At 43.6% G+C, this 26,493-nt stretch overlaps 1 protein-coding gene across 8 annotated transcripts in view; it reads right to left on the bottom strand.

Moving 5' to 3' along the window:
• Positions 1–26,493, bottom strand: part of DPF3 (double PHD fingers 3) — a 298,094-nt gene that overhangs the window by 126,540 nt on the left and 145,061 nt on the right. For all 8 annotated transcript variants that reach the window (XR_009355845.1, XR_009355844.1, XM_059182919.1 and 5 more), the window contains exon 3: positions 10,209–10,316. Coding sequence is in view for 6 of the 8 variants with exons in the window: in XM_059182919.1 (XP_059038902.1) it covers positions 10,209–10,316 (108 nt within the window). In the remaining 2 variants the exon portion in view is untranslated. The remainder of the gene's footprint in view (positions 1–10,208; positions 10,317–26,493) is intronic.

The raw sequence follows: 26,493 nt of genomic DNA, 5'->3' as shown, positions 1-26,493 counted from the left end.
CTACCACACCATGGGGTGACAGGTGTCAGTAAGAGTGGGAAGGAAGCCTTCCAAGTTGACCTCTGTGCCCAGAGCAATGGATGCTAGAGTTCTGGGAACACAAGGGGTGACTTTTTTAAGCTGTGGGCCTGGTAGAGACGGATCCCATAGCCAGGTGCCAGGTCTTTTTTCCTCAGTGTAGAAGGTTCCAGACTTGGGGTTTTTAAAAGACTCAAAGGCAGAATGCAGTGCCATTCCATTCTTCAAGCAACGGGCACGTCCCTGTGCAGGGGACAGACACGGCGTTAGCAGAGACCCCTGCAGCCCACCCAGTAGCACAGTAGTATGGGGACACCATCACTGTGGAAACCCTCCAGATCCACCCTCCCTGGGGACTCTCAGAACAGCCCTACAATGTGAGTAAAGCAGCTGCCAGGGTCCGCCTTTCACCGACAAAGAACCAAGGCCAGAGTTGTTATGTAACTGCCCCAAATCACACAGCCCCTGGGTGGAGGGGTCTGCACTTGAACCCAGGCCTTGGGATCTTCTGGTGCCCTTTCTCCTGCAGAGCACAGCAGTCAGGCACAGGAAAGGCCCCTATGACCTAAAGTCGAAGAGAGGCAAGATGGCAAAGCTGGGACAGGCCCCACAGCCCAGACTTGGAACTGGACAGGAAGCCCAAGGGGTCAGCTGCCACGGGCTTCTCTCTACTCAGTCTCCCTCACCTGTGAAACGGGCATGCGGTCTGATACACTGCGTTCTCCGAGGCTGAGACCAAACACGGGCACCTTTCCTCCATCCCTTTCATAAATCTTTACTGTCCCCTTGCTATGTGCCAAGCCTGTTGCCGGGTGCTGGGGAGACAAATGAAGAAACAGGTGGGTCCCTGCCCTTAAAGTGTGGACTGTACCTCCCAGTGGGGAAAAGATACCAGCGAACAGGCAGGGAGTCACAGGGCGGCTCCACGGGCTGATGACCCGTGTCCTAAACGTGGTGTCACCGGGGGGTAGGGGGACGGCCCACGTGACCATGGAGATTCGGCAGCAGCTGGGCACGCTGCCCCGCTCACTCCCGGCTGCCACCCGTGTCCTCCGCCAGCCCCAGCTCCCGGAGCCCCGCAGGCTGCAAGCAGGCCTGAGACAGCCCCAGCTCGGTCCCCCAGACTGCCAGGAGAGCAAAGGGAGCACGAACAGTCGCAGCGTGAAGCGGGGGGCTGCCCACCTCTCCCCAGCTCTCCTGCTCCTGAGGCCAACGAGAGCTGAAGAAGCCGCTGTTGCAAGCTTCCAGGATGGATGGCTGCGGGCTGTGACACTGCGGGCAGGAGATAAATGACTGGTCATTTCCCCCTGATGTACTTGACGGCATCCATTCTCCCAGCTGTACCAAGCTCAGGCAGCCCCCCACGCCGAGCCAGATAAGCCCTGACAGATGCGGGTGGGAGCTGGAGTGTCCTTCCCCCTCAGAAGGACACAGCCAGACTCCTCCGCAGGCCAGGAGAAGGTCACGGTGTCCACTGGCTCGCACCTGGCTGGGGGCTCCATGGGTCCCTCCCTTGGCCTCCCACCTCGCCCACTCACACACACCCCCACCCCCCTGCAGGCTCAACCCGGGAGGAGCACCCCGGGGGGGAAGCGGAGGGCGAGGGGCAGAGGGAGCCCGCTGACAGGCTCATCAATCTCAGGCTACACGCTTGGCACATCGGCGTCCCTTAAGTTGTTCCTGGACTGGGAGGGTGCTGGAGGAGTCAAGGGGACTGTCTGGAGGAGAAGAGAAATCACGCCGAACATCAGAGAGCAAATGGTGGAAGAAGCCTAGAGACTATTAAAATGTGGGCCATGTACAAAAGCAGTAGGGAACTAATTAAGATGCAGGATTTGCAAAAGCTGGGGAAGTTGGCCACAGCCTGCTCCCATCTGTGGAGTGCTGGCAGTTCAGTGCGGCGGGGACAGCACCCTAGGCCAGCGAAACGGGCCTCTCTACCCCTGCCCAAGCAGGGAGAACTCAAGCCTCTCTGCCTGGACCGCCCCTTGGGGGATGGGCACCCTTCGGAGGGTCCCCATGACTCGCTTGCTGGTCTGCTGGGGCACCTTCTGCTTTGAGGCACCCTGGCCTACCGTCTCCTCAGGGGTCCGGCCCTTCTGCTTATGTTCCCCCAACGACGTGAGGTGGGTGGTGACCATCCGGGTCATTCATCCCCAGTCATTGAGTGACTGCCAAAGGGGAGAAAAAGGAAAAAAAAAAGAAAAAAAAAAAAAAAACCTAGAGAAAGAACCAGAACCCTATTATTCCTGGCTGCCTTCCCTCCCACCACCCTTGGAATTCGGCAAGGGTGGCAAAGAGCCGGGTTGTTCCCCATGTATCCTGGAGCAGAAGGGATTTACAAGGCCTCAGGTACATTCCAGGAGCAGAAAGAACATCTGTTATAAAGGTTCTGTTGGTGTGGGAACACCACCGTGAATGTGTGTGTTGGGTCCTGGAGCAACATGGCGCCCGTTCCAACAGGCTCTCCCTGAGGGTTCTCTCCTTGGCCTCACCACTGATCTCCCCGGGGAAATTAACCTCCTAATTCAGTGCCACAGTTCCCCAACCTTATCTAAAACAAAGATAAAGTCTCCCCTAGACCAGGGGTACCAAAAGGTCTGGGGTTGGAAGATGCTAAACTGATCTAGGCAGACCATCCAAGCATTTAATCCAAAGAAACACAAGGAAAAGTTTGTTCCCAGCCTTTTTCTTTTCTTCATTCAAACACACGGGCGCGCGTGCGCACGGACACACACACACACACACACACACGCACACACACAAACACAAAGTGAAGTTAAAGGCCTCTTTTTTAATCAGCTGGCTTTTGCCCAACATCTGCCCTGCTCCAGGGCCTTCTGGTGGATATTTACTATCCACCTTTCTCTCCTGCCAGCTCGGCTCCCCCTTCGCGAGGACAGAGCTCCATTCTTGGGGAAATGGTCCAGGGGAGGCCCCCCTCTCTGGCACCAGGCCTCTGCCTCAGTCTTCATGTTGCCTGAATTGTGATGGCTGCGTCTTGAAACACCTTGCGTTCCCCTCTGCGGCCAAGTGCAAGTTACAGGGAACACTGAAGTCCATTGTCAGTCAGTGGAGAGAAATAATGTTGTATGTGTTGTCCTTCAGACGCCCAGGCAAGTAGGAGGTTGCAAGATATTTATTCAAGACAGATTGGAGGGGTGATGTTAGGCGTGAGAAACACATAGGTCCGGGGACACTGAATGTTTTCAGGACCCAGAGAGCTCTCCCCAGCTCCCACCTGCACACAGACATATTTTTATGTTCAGCAAGTAGTACAGAAAGACAGGCAGGATGTCCTAGTCACAATGAGGGAGAAGGGATGAGGAAAGCGGGGCGGGGGGGGGGGGGGGGCGGGGGGGCGGGTAATCCATCGGTGTGTGATCTAGCCCTGAACAATGCCTGAGCAGCAGCCGTGATCCCGCCTCCCCTCTCCCCGCCCCGAGACGCGTCCTTAACCCAGACCAGCTCTGTGCCTTTCGGGGGCTGAACCAGAGGTAGACGGTTCTGCAGCCCTGTCCTCAGACCTTCCCTAAGGTCCCTCGAGATTCCTTAATCTACACCCCTTCCTCTTGCCTTGACCTGGTTTCCTGACAGAGCCCTCAGCTCTGCAGACCTGAGGTCAAGGACAATTCTTACTTGATGGCTGCTGTTGCCAAAAGCTGCCTACCACTTTGGCAGGACCCAGGCAGGGACTCAAAGAAAGACAGAAGGTACAAACTGGGTGTTGGCGTGATAAATTGCTTGTGGCGTCTCCGTATTATCCGTTGAGGGGCCTGACATGGAAGGAAACCCATGCCTTGAGACAATTCTGCTCTGGGTCAGTGCCCCCGTCTCTCACGGATCAGGGGAACTCCTCTCCCTCTCCCCCGAGGAAATGAGGGTGCTGAGGGTGAAGCCCAGGGGAGGCTCCGAGCATCACAGACATAACTACACTCCTGGAGCTTGTCAAAGGGACCTCAGGAGACTCACGGCGGGAGCCTGGGAGGGAAGAGAGAAGACAGCCTGGCATCCTCGGCGCTGGGTAGTGGAGGCGTGCCAAGGATTGATTGGTTCATTCATTGGTTTTCTTTCAACATAAACTTAGTCTTCTAGTTTCCATAAATTTAAAGAGATTCAGCTCAGGTTAGACAAATTGATTATCGATTTTCAGCAAGGTTTGCCCAAAAAGGATTATACATAATGTTGTGCAATTTGCTTTTCTTTTTCTACCTAACAATATATCTTCGATATCTTTCCATTTTTTTCCTACTCATTTCTTTAAAAGCCAAAATAGTATTCTATTCGATGAATGTACTATATATTTAAGTAGTCCCCCATCAACGGACATTCTGGTGTTCCCATTCTTTCTTCTTGTTGTTGTTGTTACAAACAATGTCACAATGGATGACCGCACACATCTGGAGTATATATTTATCCGTAGGATCAATTCCTAGCAGCAGAATTTCTAGGCCAAAGGTGATGTGTCTTTTAAACACTGATAGGTACTAAGCGCCGACCTTCCAAAAGGTTAGACCCAATCCCACGGCAGTGTGTCTCCCCCCGTCCGTTTCCTTCAGCTGCTCCTCTATCCCTGGGAAGGCAGGCTTTCCTTCAATCAACTGCCTGTCGCCACCTCGTAGGAGTTTATAGCAAATGCTCCAGGGACCCTTGCCATGACTCTACCCTGAGCCACACTCAAAAGTGGGCAGAGCCGCTGAAAGGTGGGGACGTGCCCAAGGGGACAGAGAGTGGCTGAGAGCCGGGCTTGGGCTCTGCTCAGCCAGCAGTAGGGATAACATTCTGCAAACATGCAGCCAGAGGGGGCGCCTCCCACTCTCACACAAAGGCACCCCTCGGGCTAGCTGAGGCCCTGGAGGAAGGACCTTTTCTGACATTTTGTCTTGTGTGAAAAAGTCAACGTCAAACGTGAGGCACCTCCAGGAAGAGAGTGACGGAGCTCCTTCGCGTTCCCTGACGCTCCGCGGAGGCCGCCGGGGGGAGGGGCAGCCTGAGCACACGGTCCCCAGTACAGACTCAGAACGGCACATGGAAATGACTCGCATTTGCCTCATGGCTTGGGGTTTTTGTTTTCCGAAGGCTTAGCCGTAGATCTGATTCCCCAAAGAGGAGAAATAAGTTCACCTGAGAAAGAGCTATTTATTTCAGGCCTGGCTTTTTCCTGTTTCTCAGTGCCTGGATGGTGGCATGAAGGAACAAGCCTGCCTTGGGTGAGCCCAACAAACTTAGGATCTTTTGTTTTGTTTTGTTTTGTTTTTAAGTTTTTATTTATTTGACAGAGAGAGAGCACAAGTAGACAGAGAGACAGGCAGAGGGAGAGGGAGAAGCAGGGTCCCCATTGAGCAGGGAACCCGCCACGGGGCTCATGACCTAAGACGAAGACAGCTGCTTAGCTGACTGAGCCAACCACACACCCTCAAACTTAAGATCTTTTGCCACGTTGGGACACGGATATGCCTCTGAGAGCCCATCCTTAACAAGCTGGCACTCACTTTTCCCAGAAAGGCCCGCCCCCAGAATTCTAGACATCTCAGGGGCGAGGTCTTTATTAGCCTGAGACTTGGACCATCTACCTCAGCCTCTGCCCCACGTTCAAGGGCAGAGACCAAGGACACCTTTCAAAGGATCACAGATAGAGGCACGATGGGCTGGTGGGCACTTGGCTCCAGCAAACTCCCAACCCTGGGGAGTTTCTACCACCCACGGGCCATGACAGGTCCAAAGGATGGGGCAAATCCAAAGCCAGCTGTGATGACAGCTGCTCCACGTTCAGCCACGGGGAGGCCAGTGTGCTCAAAGTACGTGTCTGTAGACAAGAAGGCGAGACGCTCATAAAGTAACTTCTTCCTCAGTCTCACTAACAGTGAGACTGTCAGTTCCCAGAAATGTGAGCAGCACAGTAAACCTTGCTTGGCTTGGCGCTGTCCGCAGCCTGATTTCCCTAACATATAAAGTGGGCTTATTCCACTTTGATCCCTCCTTTCTGCTCTACCTCCCAGGGCTATGGTAAGGACCAAAGGAAATGCTATAAATGAAAATGCTTTGTAAAGGGCTTTGTAAATTATAGTGTGCTGTTCAGACACTGGTTATGATGATGACGATGATGATTCAATCAGAGTTCCCCATCCCCTGGGTGGCAGTGATTGGTAGGGCAGATGCAAACCCAAGCCAGCTAATCAGTCCTTCCCAGGAATTTTCTGCCACAGCTATCGAAGAGGACTGCTGCTTTCTGCTGAGTCCAAGGAGTGCTGAGATTGGGGCTCCGGATGGCCACCTTGTCTGCCCCACAAAGAGGAGAGAATTAGAGGTGGAAAGAGGCTCAGAGCCCTCACTACAATGTTTGAACCCCTGGATGCAGCTATGCCTGAAACCAGGGCAACTCTGAGATCTACCATTACATGAACCAACTTTCCTTCTTTCTACCTTAGGCTGGTTAGATTGTGTGTTTGACATTTATAACTAAAGGAATTCCAAGTATCTCTTGGGTGCATTTGAATCATTTAAATATTAGTTTTCTAATCATAAAAATAAAGTTTTTAAGGGAAAAGCTTTGTTAAAGTTTTTTTTTTAAGTTAGTATAACTATGAACAATGCAAAGAAGCAGAAAAAGCACTGAACAGAGAAAAAAACATGTATTCTCTGCTTGTTCCCACAGGAATTACTGTGTGACTTTGAGTAAGTGTCCTAACCTGCCTGAACCTCATAAAATAAGGAATTGGAGTTAATGATGTTTAAGGTATTTAACAGCATGAAATGTCTTCAATTCCATAAAAGACAATCCAATTAGTCTAATACAAAGTGTTCTTAAGAAAGACTTTCTAGGGGTGCCTGGGTGGCTCAGTGGGTTAAGCCTCTGCCTTCGGCTCGAGTCATAATCTCAGGGTCCTGGGATCGAGCCCCACATCGGGCTCTCTGCTCAGCAAGGAGCCTGTTTCCCTCTCTCTCTCTGCCTGCCTCTCTGCCTACTTGTGATTCCTCTCTCTCTGTCAAATAAACAAATACAATCTTTAAAAAAAAAAAAAGAAGAAGAAGAAGAAGAAGAAATAGACTTTCTAGGGGCACCCAGATGGCATGGTCAGTTAAGTGTCTGATGCTTGCTTTCTGCTCAGATTATGATCTCAGGGTCCTGTGATCATGAAAGCAAGCTCCATCTGAGATCAGTGTAGGTTTTGCTTGTGATTCTCTCTCCCTCTCTCTCTGTCCCTCTGCTCCTGTTCTCTCTCTCTAAAATAAATAAATAAATCTTTTTAAAAAAAGACTTTCTGTATAAATGTTAAGAACAAAGATTAACAATTTAAATCAGCATCAAGTACTTACAATCTTTTAAACTGACAAGCTGCAATTGAGATGTCCTCCCATATGAAAGTTAATATGAATTCATATATGAATATGAAAATATTCACTGCAAATTGGAAAGACTGGAGACAAAAATTGGGAACAACCTGGTTAAAATAGTTGTGGTACATTCATACAATGGAATATTGTGTAACTATAAAAAAGAATGAGGAAATTCTTTATATATTGATAGGGCCAATGCCTGAGGCACATTTTTCAATGGAACGGGCAAAACACAAGGTGGCCTGCTATATCAAAAGACAAGGAAAAGGTCATATGGATGGATGTAATTCTTGGTGTGCACATTGACAATCTCTTGAAGGATCTGAAAAAACTGCGCCACTGATGGGCCTGATTGCCTCTTTGAGGACTAGATCTCATTTTTCACTCCGCATACAATATATGCTTTTTATCCTTGGAATGTCAAAACATGTGACTGTGTTGGTTATTCAAATTTTTCAAATTTTTAATTAAAAGAGTAAGAAGGGGGGAAGGGCAGTAAAAAAAGTGGGGGTCAAATACTATTACATATGATTTAGGTGATCCTCATGGTTAAGTGGAAACCCAACTAGGAAACCCCAAGTACCACTTCGCCTGTGTATAGATGGGAAAATATACCCAGAGGGTTCGCACACGACGCCACGAAGACATACCGAGCTAGTGGTAGACACGTCAGCAATACCCTCCCTTCAAAATCCGCACAGAAGACCCAGCATGGAGTCAGCCTCCCACTACAGCCCCTCCTGCAGAGCCCCAGAGGGGTAGAATGAAACTGGTCCCAGTAAGGATTGAGCCAGTGGTTACCTCCACACTCATCCATGGCTCTTCCAAAAAAACAGGATCAATGATTCTGGAACAAAGAAGGAGGAAGTCCCCACCTCTAAGATAAACTGCTCTTATTGATAATTGCTCATGTTTAATAAAGAAACAGGGGTGACACGCCACACGGACTTCTGATCTGGCCACGTGGGAGTCTTTAAAACTAGTGTTTCCCCAAACTTCAGTGTGCATCGTGGGGAATGCAGTCCTTGGGGATATGGTAAAATGCAGACTCTGACTTAGCAGGTCTGGGGTGAGGTTCAAGATTCTGCATCTCCACCAAGCTCCCTGGGGCTGCCTGTGCAGTCAAGACCACACCCACCAATATGGGCACCCCTAGCCACGTTTGGGTTTGCGATGTGGCCAGTCTGTAAGGAGATGGGCTAAAAGTGTAAATTCACACTGGAATTTAAAAAACAATACAAAAAAAGAATGTATACTATCTCACTCATCATTTCAATATTGATTACATGCTAAAATGATAATATTACTGCTGTGTTGGGTTAAATGGAATCTATAATTAAAATTAATTTCACCTGGATTTTTTCCCCTTGTTTAATGTGACTACCAGAAAGTATAAAATGATACTTGTGGCTGGCATTATATCTCTACCGGATTATGCTGCTCAGGGAGACTTGGCCCTCCATCAAACTCCATCTTTTTTTTTTTTTTTAAGATTTTATTTATTTATTTGACAGAGATCACAAGTAGGCAGAGAGGCAGGCAGAGAGAGAGGAAGAAGTAGGCTCCCCGCTGAGCAGAGAGCCCGATGCAGGGCTCAATCCCAGGACCCTGAGACCATGATCCGAGTCAAAGGCAGAGGCTTTAACCCACTGAGCCACCCAGGCGCCCCCAAACCCCATCCTAAGAAGAAAGTTTGGAACAATCTCAGTCACCACCCAGAAGTATTTGCAACGGTCTGAAAATTCTACAGGGCCATTGAGAACTTGGATGGAGCTCATTGAAAAACCTAGTTCCCACCCATCTCCAACAAATAAAACATTTTTTTTAAGAATTTTATTTATTTATTTATTTATTTATTTGAGAGAGAGAGCTTAAGTGCAGAAATGTTAGTGGGAGAAGCAGACTCCTTGTCAAGGAGGGAGCCCAATGTGGGACTCGATCCCAGGACTCCAGGATCATGACCTGAGCCAAAGGCAGTTGCCCAACCAACTGAGCCACCCAGGCGCCCCAAATAAAACTTCTATGACGAGTGAAATCTGGGTTAAAATAAACAATTGAAACATGTTAACTATAGAACCATGAGTGAAAGCATCCCAAACAATTGTGAACAGAGATTTTGCAGAGAAGATACAGCCTAAGAAGTCAATATGGAAAGCTAGGTGTGAGGGAACCTTGCCAGGCAGCCTTCCTTAGTCAGGTCTGTGTTTTTTGGTGACAGTGGGAGGGGACATGTCAGCTCTACCTTTGTTCCACTTAAAAACACTGTTCCCACCACCCTGAGTCACCTCCCAGCCCTAGTAGCACCCCCAAAACCAGAGGCTCCCTGAAAGATGAAGACGCAGGGTGATCACTTGGCCTTACTACAACCCAGACACAGGTCTGAAGGTAGCCATCGAGTCAGAAGTGTTCTAACAGGTCAGTGGTCTGGAAAAGTAACCGGTTCCTTCCGCATGGCCACAAAGCACTCAGCATCACCTAGAGGCAAATTTTGAGCTCAGACTCTTCCATTTCCATGCCCAGATGGGTTCTGTTTTTTATAGCTCCTGGGGCCCTGTCCGGAAAGCCATTCCTCCTGGGCCTGTTCCCACCCTTGCCTGCTTGCTTTACTCCACAGGGTGGCAAGAGGGAGATGAGAGAAAAGGGGAGGCACAAGACACCAGAGGGAAGAGATGCTTGGGAAAATACGTGGACATGTTTACACAAGAGAACAGGCACAGAGGCACACCTTTGGGCACCATGGGCCAGGTTCACTCTCCCACGGAACTTAGCTCTATAGTCAAAAGAGCAGATCAACCTTGCCTGGGCCAGCCCAGACCTCCCCACCTCTCCCACCAGCTCCAGAGGGCACTGACCAGGTTTTATTTCCAGCAGTCGAAGCTTTGGATCCTCAGGCGGGTGCAATCGTCTCTTCTTACGCCAGCAGCGGGCAGGGTATGTGTATAGCTGGCCCGGGGCGAGGCCTATGGACAGAGACAGCATAAAGGTTAAAGGCTTCAGGCTAGCAGGGGCCCTGGAAACCTTTCTGTCCAAGCTTCTCACTCACAGTGAGAGGAAACTGAAGTCCAGAAAGGTAATGTGACTTGTCAAGGTCATGCAGCTGGTCAACAGTAAAGCAAGGCAGTATCGAGTTCATCTGACCCTAGGACCTTTGCCCTGTCTGCTCCACCATGCTGTCTCTGTAAGCCTGTGACCATCATCACCATGACCAAAACAGCTCTCCCCTCCTGGTTTGGGGAGATCAGAGGGACCTTTCCAGATTCAACCTCACTACGGTGTTTCCAAGGCAGTGGATCTCCAGCTTCTACCCACCAACTGCCCCTCTCTACAGGTGTAGGTTAAGAAGGTTCTCTTCAAGGCAAAGCAGCAGAAGTCAGTCTGCCTACCTACAGATGGCAGGGATTGGGAAGCATCTTAAGGAAACCAGATCAAGGAACCAAATCTCCTACCTACTGACTTCCTCCACCCGCTGTTAGCTGCTGGCAGCTCACTGAAGTCAGCGGGAGCCCCAAGAACCTCCAGAGGAATAGAAGCCTACTCTGGGGACCAGGATCCTTGGCCTGCAGAGCCAGCATCCTTCTACATCCCTGTCCCCTTGCCTGGGCCTTACAGAAAGAAATGGGCAAGAGTCCAGTGGCTGGGCTGATGCACCAACCAAACTGTCTCTCCAGAGTCCCCATTTCGATTTGGCCTTCGGCAACAAAGTTCCACAACAGCGTCATCTTCATAACCACCACCCTGGGAGGAGCCTTCTTGCCTATCAGACAACATTCTTACGGCTCCTGGGGCACTGAGTGTGGAAGCGAGAGGACTTGGAGGAATGTGGGTGGACTTTTCACTCCAGACCACGGCTATTCCAAAAAAAAGGGGCAGAGGGCGGAGGCTAAGGGGAGAAAGAGAGGGGCTTAAGACTGGGTAGGTGGTGTGCAGACTGAAAAGACTTGCCTGGTGCACCCCAAAAGAAACAAGCGGAAGCTAAGCAATCCACTCCTGTTAGAGTAAAAATCCTAGTAAAGACCGAGACTTAGTCTCATCCTCATCAGAATCCCCAGAACCCTCTGTGTGATACCTAGAAGAATCAAACTAAACATTTGCTGAATGAATGAGTAAACTAATACATTCCCGCTTCACTGTGATCAGTCACAACTCAGTCTTCTGTAGGTAAATGGGGCATGTGACGACCACCATCAGACCCACGTGGGAAGGCCACTTCCTAGACCTAGGGCCACAGAGATAGAAAATATCACGACTCTGTTTCCATCTGCTGTCTGCCATTTGGGGACCTTCTGCCGAGACGATCTACAAAAGCTTCACTGCTATATACCCTTTTATTCATTTTTCATTCTTACTAGTCTTCTCTACCCACTTATTGGTTTGGATCCAAAGCAGAAACAACTATTCCAGCACTATAGGAAGCAGATTTTTCAAATACTCTTTCTGAGCTAAGTTTCATTTTTAACCATATAGCTGTTCCCACAGGTTGCAAGGCAATGAAAAAGCTGGAGGTCCCCTACCCCCTCCCCGTTTGGGCTCTCAGAAACCATTAGGGTCATGGAGCCTAGAGGCTCCAGAAAAATCTCTGATGTCATGCGCTAAAGGCTTTTCATGTCCAAGAGTCATCCTAATACTTAACTTTGTTGCTAACTTCATAGCTTCTGCATAGTAGGAAGATCTCAAAGTTCTGAGCTCCCTGTGCTCTGAGGAGCAGGCTTGTGTTTGATTGGAGAAGAATAAATGAATCAAAGTAAGATTGCTCTCCCTTCCACGGAAGGCCCAGTTTTGACCTATTTTTGAAGGAAGGCATCACCAGGAACAGTTTGATGTTTTGTTTTGTTTTGTTTATAAACATATATTTTTATCCCCAGGGGTACAGGTCTGTGAATCGCTAGGTTTACACACTTCACAGCACTCACCATAGCACATACCCTCCCCAATGTCCATAACCCCACTCCCCTTCTCCCAATCCCCCTCCCCCCAGCAACCCTCAGTTTGTTTTGTGAGATTAAGAGTCACTCATGGTGGGACGCCTGGGTGGCTCAGTTGGTTAAGCGGCTGCCTTCGGCTCAGGTCATGATCCCAGCGTCCTGGGATCGAGTCCCACATCGGGCTCCTTGCTCGGCAGGGAGCCTGCTTCTCCCTCTGCCTCTACCTGCCATTCTGTCTGCCTGTGCTCGCTCGCTCTCCCTCTCTCTCTCTGACAAATAAATAAATAAAATCTTAAAAAAAAAAAAAAAAAAAAGAGTCACTTATGATTTGTCTCCCTCCCAATCCCATCTTGTTTCATTTATTCTTCTCCTACCCACTTAACCCCCCATGTTGCATCTCCACTTCCTCATATCAGGGAGAGCATATGATAGTTGTCATTCTCCAATTGACTTATTTCGCTAAGCATGATACCCTCTAGTTCCATCCAGGTCTTCGCAAATGGCAAGATTTCATTTCTTTTGATGGATGCATAGTATTCCATTGTGTATATATACCACATCTTCTTTATCCATTCATCTGTTGATGGACATCTACATTCTTTCCATAGTTTGGCTATTGTAGACATTGCTGCTATAAACATTTAGGTGCACATGCCCCTTTGGATCACTCAGTTTGATGTTTCTGATGTGATTGCCATGTCATCTCTGACCCTAGAATTCCTGAATGGCTGCATTGATTCTGGTCCCTTGAGCCACCTCTGGGGCTGGTATGCCCCAGGATCCCAACAGAGGTCAAGTACAAGGGCTGATCCAGTACTCTACAACCCAGAACCAGCCTCACATACCCCCACTCATTTTGGGTTAGTGATTCTTCATCCAGACTGAACCTAAAAATCTAGACTGAACCTGGAGAACTTCTTAATAATAGTAAGGCCAAAAAATCATGCCAGAACTACCCACTCTGAGTGTAAGTGGATGGAGTAAGTAGGCCAACTATTTTTTAAAGAACCTTATAGATTTTTCCAATGTCTGGCCAAGAACCCCTGGAGGTCTAAGCATCATCTCGTCACTTGCCTGGATATTCTCTCTGAGGTACCAAGACTGGTTTCATGGCCTTCCCAAAATCATCTCAAGGTTCCAGTGTTTCCCCCCAACATGCTGTCATTAATTTCCAGCTTACTGGACTATCTCCCCTACCAGTTTTATAAGACCCAGGATGACAGGAACTATATCCATCTCTAGTATCCCTAACACTTGGCACAATCCCTGGTAGACATATCAAGAAGTACTTATCAAATGAATTCAACCAGAACTGAATCAGATTCAGAAATGCAGGAAGTGAATGACCTGTTATTCCTGGTTCCAGGAGACTCATGCACCCACATCTAAACCATCTAAGAGGAACCACAGAGGTAGCCTCAGGAGTGAGTACAGAACTCAACCCAAGACGGCAGTCTCTGTGCCTTAAGTTCCTTCTTGCCCCACACTCTGCTTCATAGCATTTCCAACCTGACCAAGGGCAGGTGAGAAAGAAGGGACTAGTTCAGACAGCACTTTCAAAAGATCTAAATGACAAGAGGTCAGAATTGTCAACACTTGCCCAACGGCCTCTGCCCTCCCTGAAACCCTGGTCACTGCACTTGTGGGCCAGCGGCCTCAAGGCAGCCTCGGGCCACTCACTTTCTAGCTGCAGACTCACTCACTCTCTTAGTAGTAGGTAGTCTAAATGGCCAGAAGAGGGACTATTTTTATACCACTCTTTAACTTTCTCTGATGGATTACAGAAGGCCCACGGGGCAGAGGAAGAGCACATGAGTCCTCATACCACCACTCCTGTAACCTTGGAAATATCACCACGCATTTCTGAGCCTGTCTCCTTACCGGTAAGATAAGAACGTTCATAATACCTACCTCACAGGGGCTGTTGTGGGGATTAGCTTAAATTCAAGAAGAAGCTCTTTGAAACCATGAAGCCTCGTGCAAATGTCAGTTACTAATTATCATGAGTTAGCTGACTTAGATGAGTATGGACGCCATGGCCGTGTGGCATGACAAGGCCTCCGCCCCGCGTGCTTCTCTTTGATGTCTGTCTTGACTCCACCTCATCTCAACAAGCAAATGGCCCCAAGAACTCTCTCGGGGCTCCAGCCCCTCTTCTTTGCCCTCCTCCCTAGGCTGACAAGCACCAGGGTGCCTTTATAGGGCCAATACATTCAGCCCTGGAGTTCCACTTACAGAGGGACGAGCAGAGCCCCGTGAGAGTTATGTTGTTTATCTCATTAGAACAGGAGGCACATAACTCACAGCCTGTGTGTGTGTGGTAGATGGAGGAGGGAGGGAAGGGGGAGGAGGAGGAGGGAGTCACAGCTGCAGCCAGGGAAATTAACCTGAAGGAGTGAGCCTGGGGCTAGGGGGAGAATGGGGGAGGGAGAAAAGGCGGCCGGACACAAGAGGGGGACCAGTCTTTCCTGGTAACCAAGGCCACAGCCACCTTCACTAAGCAAACTGCTTTTCTGTCACTTTGAGCTGCAAGTCCAGCTACACCACCCATCCTCATGTGCCAGCACAGACATCTCTCACACGTAGACACACACACATACCCACACAGGAACTCACACACTTGCTGGAGGGAGAACTGTCTCCAAAGAAAAAAACAGCAGGGTGGGCTTTGATGCCTGGATGGTCAGCAGACTCCAGACAAGTCGCTTGCTACCAGCATTGACCAAATCACCAAGGGGGATCCTCAGTGTCATGGCTATCTCTGACAGACACAGCATAAGCTATTAAAAAATCAGAAGAAAAAGTGGGATAGAAAAGAGAAGGCAGGATGACAGGAGCCAGGAACAGGGTTTGAAAAAGAAGAGAAGAACTGGAGTAATTCCTCTTCCCCCAGCCAGGGTTGCACAGTGGCAGTTCAAGCCTGCCCTACCACATCTCAGAGAGGTGGACCAGCAGGCCGCCACCGAACACTCCCGGTAATGGAAACCTCACTGCTTCACCGGACAGACTTCCTGTGGCTGGTCAACTCTCATTGTGAGAAACAGTTTCGCTTCACCCTCGTTTTGAATCAAAATCTACCTTCCTGTAGCTTACGCCAATTTGTCCACTCTCTGTCCGCAGGTGGACAGGGATGACCTGTATCTCAACCATCCTTCCCGTCCACTCACTTGGGTTTGAAGGACAGCCTACTGAGAGGCTGAGGAACTAGAGGGCATGGGAGTTACAGGAGAGAGGCAGTGACCATACCTGCTCAGAGCTGGGGTAACAGGATTCAAGGTTCCAAATTAAGAATCCAAACACTGCTTCCCTTTCATCATCTTCCCTTTGCCCACCCCACATTGGACAGGAAAGGGATGGAACAGCAGGCTTCTCTTCAGACATCACTGTCATTAAAAAGCTCCTCTGCATGTTGCTCCTACCGAATGTCTCTACACTGGGTCACCAACAGCCTCCATATTTATAAACAGATAATGACACAAGCCAGGGGTTCTTCCCCAAGGCTGGGCATCAGAATGGCACAAGTAGTTATTAGAAAGGACAGATGCCTGGACTCCAGCTCAATCCTACTAAATCAGAACATCAGAGATAACCAAGGCCATTGTTGTTTGGAAAACTCCCACATGAGGATGCAACTAGATCAACTCTTACTCATATTTATATTCTCAAGGCCCAGGACATAACAGGTGTTCCATTAATGCTTGTGGCTGAAACACCAACTTGGACCAACTCTACAGAGCTGGAGAGATGAGCCATAACTCCAGAGGCAGGTCTTGAGGTGTGGGCAAGATATATTCCACAAGCACTTACACCCATAATATTTCCTGGTTCTCTGCCCTCCTCTCTTCTCTCGGCTTATTTAAAAGCTGTCCTGACTATGTGGACCACCTGTTCAGTGAAGTCCCCCTCAACCATCCCTGGCCACAGTGCCTTTTCTTTTCTCTAAAAGCGTGAAGTCTGGGCACTAGACACCCCACCTCAGTCCTCAGCACAGCTCTCTATCTGGCTCACCAACCAACCCCTCCAACCACCCTTCCCATTCTTCTCCATAAGCTTCTCTTTCTAACGTTCAATTCTAATATCCCATGTACCAAGACTACACTGGCAAGCTAGGCCTCAAATCCAGTCTGCTGCCTGCTCCTTCTGACCCAGAGCTTCCTAAGCCCCTCACTGGTCCCATCACACTCAAAAACTGACACAGTAACAATAGCTAACATTTTCTGAGCTCATACACAGTCCTAGGCTAGTACCTCACACTCACTGTTAATACTCACCTGTATCTCAACCATCCTTCCTATGTCCTGTGAGATATTTAAAGGACAAGGACAGTAAGGCTAACTGTGATTAAGTAACTGGTACAGGGCCATACAACTCAAAGGGTAACAGAGGTCACAGCCAACGCTCAAAACTTCTCCACTAACCTAACTCCCCGCCAAGCCATCCCATTCCTACTCCACACACAGCATGCTTGAACCCCAGAGTCCTTTCCTTGGGAAAGCAGCTCCTCACACTAAAACTATCAGGAAAATATCCCCCAGCCCTCCAACCCACCTCCATCAAGCCACTTCTTATGGAATTTATTTTTCCTTTCCCTCCACATCACCAACTAAAGTAACTCATGGAGAAATGCATCCTGATAATATAAAAGCATTGCTGAGAGGCAGAGAAAATGTATGGGGAATCAGAAAAACAACCACTACATACCTTCTAAATTCATCAGAAAAAGAAACTTTAAGAATAATAACATTATAACATGAGGAGGGAGCCTAAATGTTATTGGGTCTGACTCTTACCTGATACAAGAATCACCTCTCGAACATCCCTGACAAGGGTCTCCACCCTGGCCTTTGTTTCAATAATTCTAGTCCTCACCCTTTCATTCATTTCATTTCACCCATTCATGAAGCAGTCTACTGTGCTATTGAAATATTGTTAGAAATATACCTACCAATCTGATCCAAAGATCAGATGGTAAGAATGGTAAAGATGCAAAGTGGTACAACCCTATGGAGGAAAATTTATCATATCTAGCAAAACTTCATATGTATTTTCCCTTTGACCCTGCAATTCCATTTCCAGGAATCTATATCACAGATTCAGATGCAAAAATACAAAAATATGTATCTATTATATCATGTTTAATACTAGAAAGAGACTAGAAATAACCTATCTATAGGGAACTGCTTGAATAAACAATAGGATATACACATAATGAACTATTATGAAGCTGTTGAGACATAGAGGGAGGGAAGTATATACTGCAATGGAGGGAAAAAAGCAAGGTGGAGAATAGTGTGTATAACATACTATCATTTGTCTAACAAATGGGAATATACATATATATATATATATATATGTACATAAATATATATGTCATGTGTTCTCATAATTTTTTCAAACCAAAAGCTTAGGGAAAAGTTACTTAAAGAAAGAACAAAAGCAAATTAATAGTAACAAGGTGAAGAGGAAGTTGTCCATAGAAACAGGAAAGAGAGTAAAATGACAGAAATAGAACAAGACTTTCTCTGACTACACCATGCTTTATTGATATGACTTTAGAACCAGGTGAATATTTTATACAGTTAAATTTAAAAGGTAAACATCTGCTTCTGGCTAGATGGGAGTATCAGGATCATATTTACCCTCCTACATGAAACCAAAGAGAGCAAAAATACAAAAGAAAAGTTCTCAAGACCCTGGACATCAGGAAATGAAGGACAGTGATGCCTGAAACACTGGAAATCAACAAGACAAGCCCTATGATTGCCCCACCTCACTACCTCAAGTGAACTTCCAGATTGCAGCACATGGAAGAGGAACTTAGGTAGAAACCAAGAGACTCTCTGTGACTGAGTGAAAAGAAAGAGCTGAGAGTCTGGGGAAACCAAGGTGACTATAATTCAAGAAACAGAATACTAAACAGAGGCAAGGTGCACAGAGAAGGAACTTTGGAGGTCACAGAAAGTCCCCTTTGAGTATTCAATTCAGTACTAGTTAGTGCATGCTTATGAGGAATCTACTCAATGTTGAAAAAGGAACCACCCAGTAAGAATAGAAATAAGAGTGCCTGGTATGCAAAGGGACAGGAAACATTCTGTTCCCACCAGCTGTTAGGCCTCATAATTCGTAAGGTACTAGATATAGGCAGAGAAGGGGCTTATCTCTCTGAAAGGGAATATTTAGCCCTAGAATAAGCACTGCTCTAGTATCACCTACATATCAAACTGTTTCCAAGTAAATTGTCCCAAAACAAAGCTCCAGGATATTTACAAGAATAAATGATATAGACAGCACCTACAAGGTAAAATTCATGATGTTTGGAATCCAATCAAAAATTACAGGGCATATATAAAGAAACAGAAAAATATGACCTATAATAAGGGCGGAAAGAATTTATTAAAATCAACCAAGAACTGATAGTGACAGTAAAATTAGCAGCAAGAACATTAAAAAAGTTATCATTTATATTCCATATGTCCAAAAGTTAGGTAAAAAATTGATTTTTTTAAGGATTCAAAATTTTTTATAGTTGCCTCATTCTTTTATTTTTTTTTTAAGAGGTAAAGGATCTGTACTCAAGGAACTACAGAACACTCATGAAAGAAATTGAAGAAGACACAAAAATTTGGAAGACCATTCCATGGTCATGGATCAGAAGAATAAACATTATTAAAATGTCTATATTGCCTAGAGCAATCTATACTTTCAATGCTATTCCAATCTAAAGTCCACAAACGTTTTTCAAAGAGCTGGAGCAAAGGATTCAAATTTAGCTTCTAGAAATGAAAATCACAATGTGTGAGATAAAAAATACTGAATGGGATTAATGTCAGATTAGACACTGCAGAAGAAAAAAAAATTGGTGCACTTGAAAACAAAGCAATAGAAACCATCCAAAATGAAAACCGTGGGAAAAAAAGAATTGTTTTAAAAGAACAGCATAGTGAGCTGTGGGACAACTTCAAACAGCCTAATATTTGTGTAATTGGAGTCCCCAAGGAGGAGAAAGGGAAGAAAAAAACATTTGTAGAAATAATGGCTAGAAATTTTCAAAATTTTATGCAAACTACAAGCATGCAGATCCAAGAAATTCAATAAAATTAAGTGCAAGAAACATGAAGAAAACAGGGGCACCTGGGTGGCTCAGTGGGTTGAGGCCTCTGCCTTTGGTTCGGGTTGTGATCCCAAGGTCCTGGGATCAAGCCCCACATCGGGCTCTCTGCTGCTCAGCAGGGAGCCTGCTTCCCTTCCTCTCTCTCTCCCGGTCTCTCTGCCTACCTGTGATCTCTGTTTGTCAAATAAGTGAATAAAATCTTTTAAAAAAAGAAGAAGAAAACAATAACAAAGCATATCATAAACAAAATTGTTCAAAATAATGGTAGTCTATGTAGCTATTTAATGTATAGACATAAATACTTAAATGTTAACATTATAAATAATTTGATAATGTATTTGCAGCCACTCAGCCAAAAAAAAAAAAAAAAAAAAAAAAAAAAGGCAACCAAACCAAAAAAAAAAAAAAGGGATAAGAAAAAAATATTAAAAGCAGCCAGAGAAAGGAGCCATATTATATGGAGAGGCTCAAAGACAAGGGTAATTTTTCATCAGAAACAATGCAAGCAAGATAACAGTGGTTCAACATCATCATAGTATTGAAAGGGGGGGAAAAACTTGTCAACCTAAATTCTATACTCCATAAAAATATCTCTCAAAAAACTAAAGCAAACTAAAGATATTTCAAGACACACAGAAGTTGAAAAAATTAACCATCAGCAGACCCACACTACAAGAAATACTAAAGGAAGTCCTTTAGGCAGAAGGAAAGTGATACCAGATCTAAATATAGATGTACACAATGAAATGAAAAGCATCAGGAATGGTTTAATGGTTTAATACAAGAGTAATTATGTAAGGTTTCTTTTCTTATTTTTTTAAAACTCTTTAAAAGATGAGTAACTAAACAGAGATAATGATAGTGTAGTAAAAAGGTTTATACTATATGTAAAACTAAAATATATGGCAGCAACTGCACAAAGGTCAGTAAGGGAAAGATAAAAGTACACTTGTAGGGTGCCTAAGTGGCTCAGTTGGTTAAGTGACTGCCTTCAGCTCAGGTCATGATCCTGAAGTCCCAGGATTGAGTCCCACATCAGGTTCCCTGCTCAGCAGGAAGTTGGCTTCTCCCTCTGATCCTCCCCCTTTCATGCTCGCTCGCACACGTGCGCGCTCTCTCATAAATAAATAAATAAAATCTTTAAAGAAAGAAAAGTACATTTGTATTAATTTCCTGTTTCTGCCATAATGAAGTGCCACAAACTCAGAGCCTTAACACATGAATTTGTTGTCTCACAATTCTGGAGGTTAAAAGTCTAAAATCAGTATCACTGAGCTAAAACCAAGATTTCAGCAGGGTTTCATTCCTTGGCCTCAACAGGTCACCCATATCTTTGGCTTGTGGCCTCTTCCTTAATGGCATCCTTCAACCTCTGCATCTGTTGTCACATTTTCTGCTCTGACTCTGACCTGCTGCCTCTCCCATAAAAGACCCTTATGATTATATTGACAACATCTGGTTAATAATAATTATCTCCCTATATGAGGTCCTTAACTTAATTATATCAGCAAAGTTTCTTTTGCCATGTCAGGTAACATTTCCATGAGTTCCGGGTGTGGATATTTTTGTGGATAGCATTATTCTGTTTACTGAAATAGTAATGTAGAGTTTTTATGCTATTCATGAAATAGTAAAGTATCACTTGAACGCAAACTGTAATTAAAGATGGAGATTACAAACATTAAGCAATCATTAAAATAACAAAACAAAGAGTTATCAAACCAAGAAAGGAAATAAAATGGAATCACAAAAACTTAATTAATTCCCAAAAAGGAAAAAAATGAGGGTAAAAGGAACAAGTAGACTGATAAATAGGAAACAAATAGAAAAATGATGGCTCTAAACCTAACTATAGTCATAATCACATTAAATGTAAAGAATCTAAATATCCCTATTTAAAAAACACAGATTATCGGCTTGCATTTTTTTTTCCTAGACAGAGAGTGCATGTGAGTGCGCACATGAGTGGGGGAGGAGGGGAAAGGGAGAGGAAGAGAATCTTCAGCAGGCTCCATGCCCAGCATAGAGCCCAAAATGGGACTCAACCCCATAACCCTGAGATCCTGACCTGAGCCAAAATCAAGAGTCAGACACTTAACTGACTAGGTCACCAAGGTGCCCCTGTCAGATTGCATTTAAAAAGCAAGACACAACTAAATGTGCCTACCAAAAAAATAAAAAATAAAAATAAAATAAAATAAAATCTACTTTTAACATAAAGAGCCAAATATATTAACAGTAAATGAATGGAAAATGATATGCCATGCTAACATTAATCAAACGAAAGCTGGAGTGGCTATATTAGTATCACAGGAAGCAGACTGAATAATAAAGAATATTAGTAGAGATAAAGAAGGTTCTTACATAATGATAATGGACATATTTATAAAGAGGATGTAACAACCCTAAATGTGTATGCCCTTAATAACAGAGCTTCAAAACATATGAAGCAAAAACTAATAAAATTGTAAGGATAAATAGACCAAGTCACAAATATATATAGAAATTTCAATACTCTCTCTTGATAATTCATAGAACAAATCAACAGAAAAATCAATAAAGATGTAGAGTTGAGCCATACTATCAACCAACTTGATTTAATTGATATTTATAGACCATTCCAACCACCAACAAGAAAATACACATTTTTTTCCAGACCAAAGAGAAAATTTATCCAATATGTGCCATATTCTGAACCATAAAACAAGTCTGATTAAATTTTAAAGGATTCAATTCATACAAAGTATTCTCTGACCATATAGGAATGAGGAATAAGTAACAGGCATATATTTGGAAAATCCCTCAAATGTTTGGAAACTAAGCAACACACTTATAAATAATACATAGGTAAAAAGAACTTGAAAGACAAATTAGAAAACATTTTTAATTAAATGACAATGCAAATACAATACTGACATTTGTAAAATGAGACTAAAGCAATATTTATATTTGGGGATAAACTATGCTAGAAAACACCTATAGTAGAAAAGAAGAACAGTCTCAAATCAATAACCTCAATTTCCATCTAAAGAAAAAAATGGAAGAAATCGAAGAGTAAATTAAATCCAAAGTAAGTAGAATAAAAGAAAAATAAGTATCAGAGCAGAAATCATAAAGGAGAACACAGAAAAAAATGGGGAAAATCTATTACATCAAAAGCTATTTCTTTGAGAAGATCAATAAAATTGATAAACCTCCAGTTAGACTGATTGGGTCAAAAAGAGAATTCAAATTATCAACATAAGGAATAAGAGAGAATATATCACAAGGTTCTACAGATATTAAAAGAATAATACACCAAAGGTATGAACAGCATTGTACAACTAATTTTGGCAACTTGGATGAAATGGCCAAATTCCTTGAAGTCACAAACTGCCAAAACTCACTCAGTATAAAATGAATAACCTAAATACCTGTTAAAGAAATTAAATTTGTAGTTTTAAAGACATTCCTACAAAGAAATTGCCAGGCCCAGATGAATTCACTGGTAAATGCTACAAAACACTTTAAGGAAAAAATACCAACTCTACATAAACTCTTCCAGAAAACTGAAAATACAAAAATTCCCAACTCATTATATAAGGCCAACATCATCTTGACACTCAAACCAGACACAACAAGTGTTGTGTTACAACAAGTAAACTATAGATAAATACCTCTTATAAACATAAATGCAAAACCTCTAATAAAAATTTAACAAAGTAAATCTGATGATATATAAAAAAGATAATACATCATGACAAAGTGGGCTTTATCCTAGGAGTACAACATTAAACATTCAAATATCAATCAATGTAACCCATCATGTTAACAAACCACAAAAGAAAAATCACATGATCATCTCAACAGACTCAGAAAAATCAGTTCATAAAATCCAACATCAGTTCCTGATTTAAAATTCTCAAACTAGAAATAAGTACATCCTCAGTCTAATAAAAGGCAACCATAAAATGCCCACAGCTAGCATCATATTTAATAATGGAAAAATGAACATTTTTCCCTTAAGATCAAGAACAACATAAAAATGTCCTCTATAAATACTTTTTTCTTAATATTATACTAGACATTCTAGCCAGTGCAACAGACAAGTAAAATAAATAAAAGTCATCCATATTGAAAAGTTTCCTTTTTCACTAATAATCAATTATGTAGAAAATACTATGGAGTCCACAGAAAGATGTGAAAAATAAATAGTACAGGAAGGCTGTAGGATACAGAATGAACATACAAAATTTACTATATTTCTGTAAACTAACAAGGAATAATCAGAAATTGAAATTTTTTAAAATCCATTTACAATAGTGTCAAAAATATTAAGTACTTAGAGATAAAACTGACAAAAATGTGGAATATCTGTACAGGAAAAACTAGAAATCATCAATGGGAAAAATTAAAGAAGACAATAAATGGAGAGATATATTATATTCAGGGATTAGAAGACTCAGGATTGAGAATTGTTCATTTTCCCCAAAACTAATCTAGGGATTCCACATAATCCCAATAAAAATCCCAGCAGAGTTTTTGTAAAAATGGACAAACTTACTAAAATTCATGCAGCAATGCAAAGGACTAGAATAGTCAAAATAACTTAGTAAAAGAAAAACAAATTTAGAGGGCTAACATTACCTGATTTCAAAAAGCATGACAAAATCAGTAGGATATTAGTGTGATGATAGACAAATAGATCAATGAGATGAAACTATATGTCCAGAAACAGACCCACATACCTATGAATATTTAATTTTTGACAAAGGTACAAAGGCAATTCAGTTGAGAAAGGTTAGTCTTTTCAACGAATTATGATGGAACAATTAGGTAGCTATCTGCAAAAAGATAAACTTTAATCTGTACCTCAAATCATATTTTTAAATTAATTCAAAATGGATCATAGACCTAAGTATAAAACCCACAATCATAAAACTTCTAGGGAAAACAAACAAATATTGCTTGACCTTGGATTAAGTATCAAAATACACCCTAAATCTAGGGCATGGCTTCGTTCTGGTCTCCAGCCTGAACACATTCTTTCCTCTTTTTTTCTTTTTTCAACCAACTTCTTATCAATTCCTTTCTTAGAATCTTAATTTTCATCTTCACAGCCACAGTCCATCCATTCATTGTGTTTACCTTTTATATATATATATATATAGATATAGATATATATCTATATATCTATTTTTTTTCTTTAAAATCTGGGGAGGGAAGTAGTTTCTTCTAACAAACCAGAATAAACCCAAAATCTAGTGTGTGGCTCTGTTCTATTCATCAGTCTAATATAGATATATATATATAATACATTATATATATATATTTTTTTTTTCTCCTTTCTTCTCCATTTTTCTCCTTTCTTCTCCCTCCATTTTTGGGTGTCTTCAGATATGGTTAGGGTATACCTTTCTGGGAGTGTTGCTACCCTTTTAGTATTTTGTTCTCTCATTCATGGAAGATGCTAGATAATCCCTTTCTGGATAAATAAAAGAGCTAAAATCTAACCAAGCTGAAATAAAAAAAGCTATTAATGAGGTGCCATCAAAAATGCAGGCTCTTACTGCTAGGATAAATGAGGCGGAAGAGAAAATTAGTGATATAGAAGACCAAATGAGGGAGAATAAAGAAGCTGAGAAAAAGACAGACAACTACTGGACCACAAGGGGAGAATTCAAGAGATAAGTGATACCAAGGGACAAAATAATTTTAGAATAACTGGGATTCCAGAAGAAGAAGGTGGTGGGGGACAGAAGGTTTACTGGAGCAAATTATAGCAGAGAATTTCCCTAATTTGGCAAAGGGAACAAGAATCAAAATCCAGGAGGCACAGAGAAACCCCTTCAAAATCAATAAAAATAGGTCCACACCCTGTCATCTAATAGCAAAACTTACAAGTCTCAGTGACAAAGAGAAAATCCTGAAAGCAGCTCAGGACAAGAGGTCTATAACATACAATGGTAGAAATATTAGATTGGCAGCAGACCTATTCACAGAGACCTGGCAGGCCAGAAAGGACTGGGTATGATATATTTAGCACACTAAACAAGAAAAATATGCAGCCAAAAATACTATGTCCAGCTAGACTGTCATTGAAAACAGAAGGAGAGATAAAAATCTTCCAGGACAAACAAAAACTAAAAGAATTTGCAAACACCAAACCAGCCCTACAGGAAATATTGAAAGGGGTCCTCTAACCAAAGAGAGATCTTAAAAATAACAGACCAGAAATGAATAGAGACATTATATAGTAACAGTCACTTTATAGGCAACACAATGGCATGAAATTCATATCTTTCTTTTTTTTTTTTAAGATTTTATTTATTTATTTGACAGATGGAGATCACAAGTAGGCAGAGAAGCAGGCAGAGAGAGAGGAGGAAGCAGGCTTCCTGCTGAGCAGACAGCCCAATGTGGGGCTCGATCCCAGGACGCTGGGATCATGACCTGAGCTGAAGACAGAGGCTTTAACCCACTGAGCCACCCAGGCGCCCCTGAAATTCATATCTTTCAATAATTACCCTGAATGTAAATGGGCTAAGTGCCCCCAATCAAAAGACACAGGTTATCAGAATGGATTTTTTTAAAAAAAGACCCATCAATATGCTGTCTGCAAGAAACTCATTTTAGACCCAAAGTCACCTCCAGATTTAAAGTGAGGGGGTGGAAAACAATGTGCCATGCTAATGGACATCAAAAGAAAGCTGGTGTGGCAATCCTCATATCAGATAAATTAGATTTGAAGCCAAAGACTATAATAAGAGATGAAGAAGGACACTATAGCATACTTAAAGGGTCTGTCCAACAAGAAGATCTAACAGTTTTAAGTATCTATGCTCTAACATGGGAGCAGCCAATTATACAAACCAATTAATAACAAATCAAAGAAACACATCAACTATAATACAGTAATAGTAGGGGACTTTAACACCCCCATCACTGAAATAGACAGATCATCTAAGCAAAAGATCAACAAGAAAATAAAGGCTTTAAATGACAACTGGACCAGAAGGACATCAGAGATATATTCAGAACGTTCCATCCCAAAGCAACAGAAAATACACATTCTTCTCTATTCTTCTCTAATGCACATGGAACATTCTCCAGAATAGATCACAT

This window comes from Mustela lutreola, chromosome 7, assembly GCF_030435805.1.
Source record: "Mustela lutreola isolate mMusLut2 chromosome 7, mMusLut2.pri, whole genome shotgun sequence".
NCBI classification, from domain to species: Eukaryota; Metazoa; Chordata; class Mammalia; order Carnivora; family Mustelidae; genus Mustela; species Mustela lutreola.
This window is presented reverse-complemented; position numbering and strand designations above follow the sequence as displayed.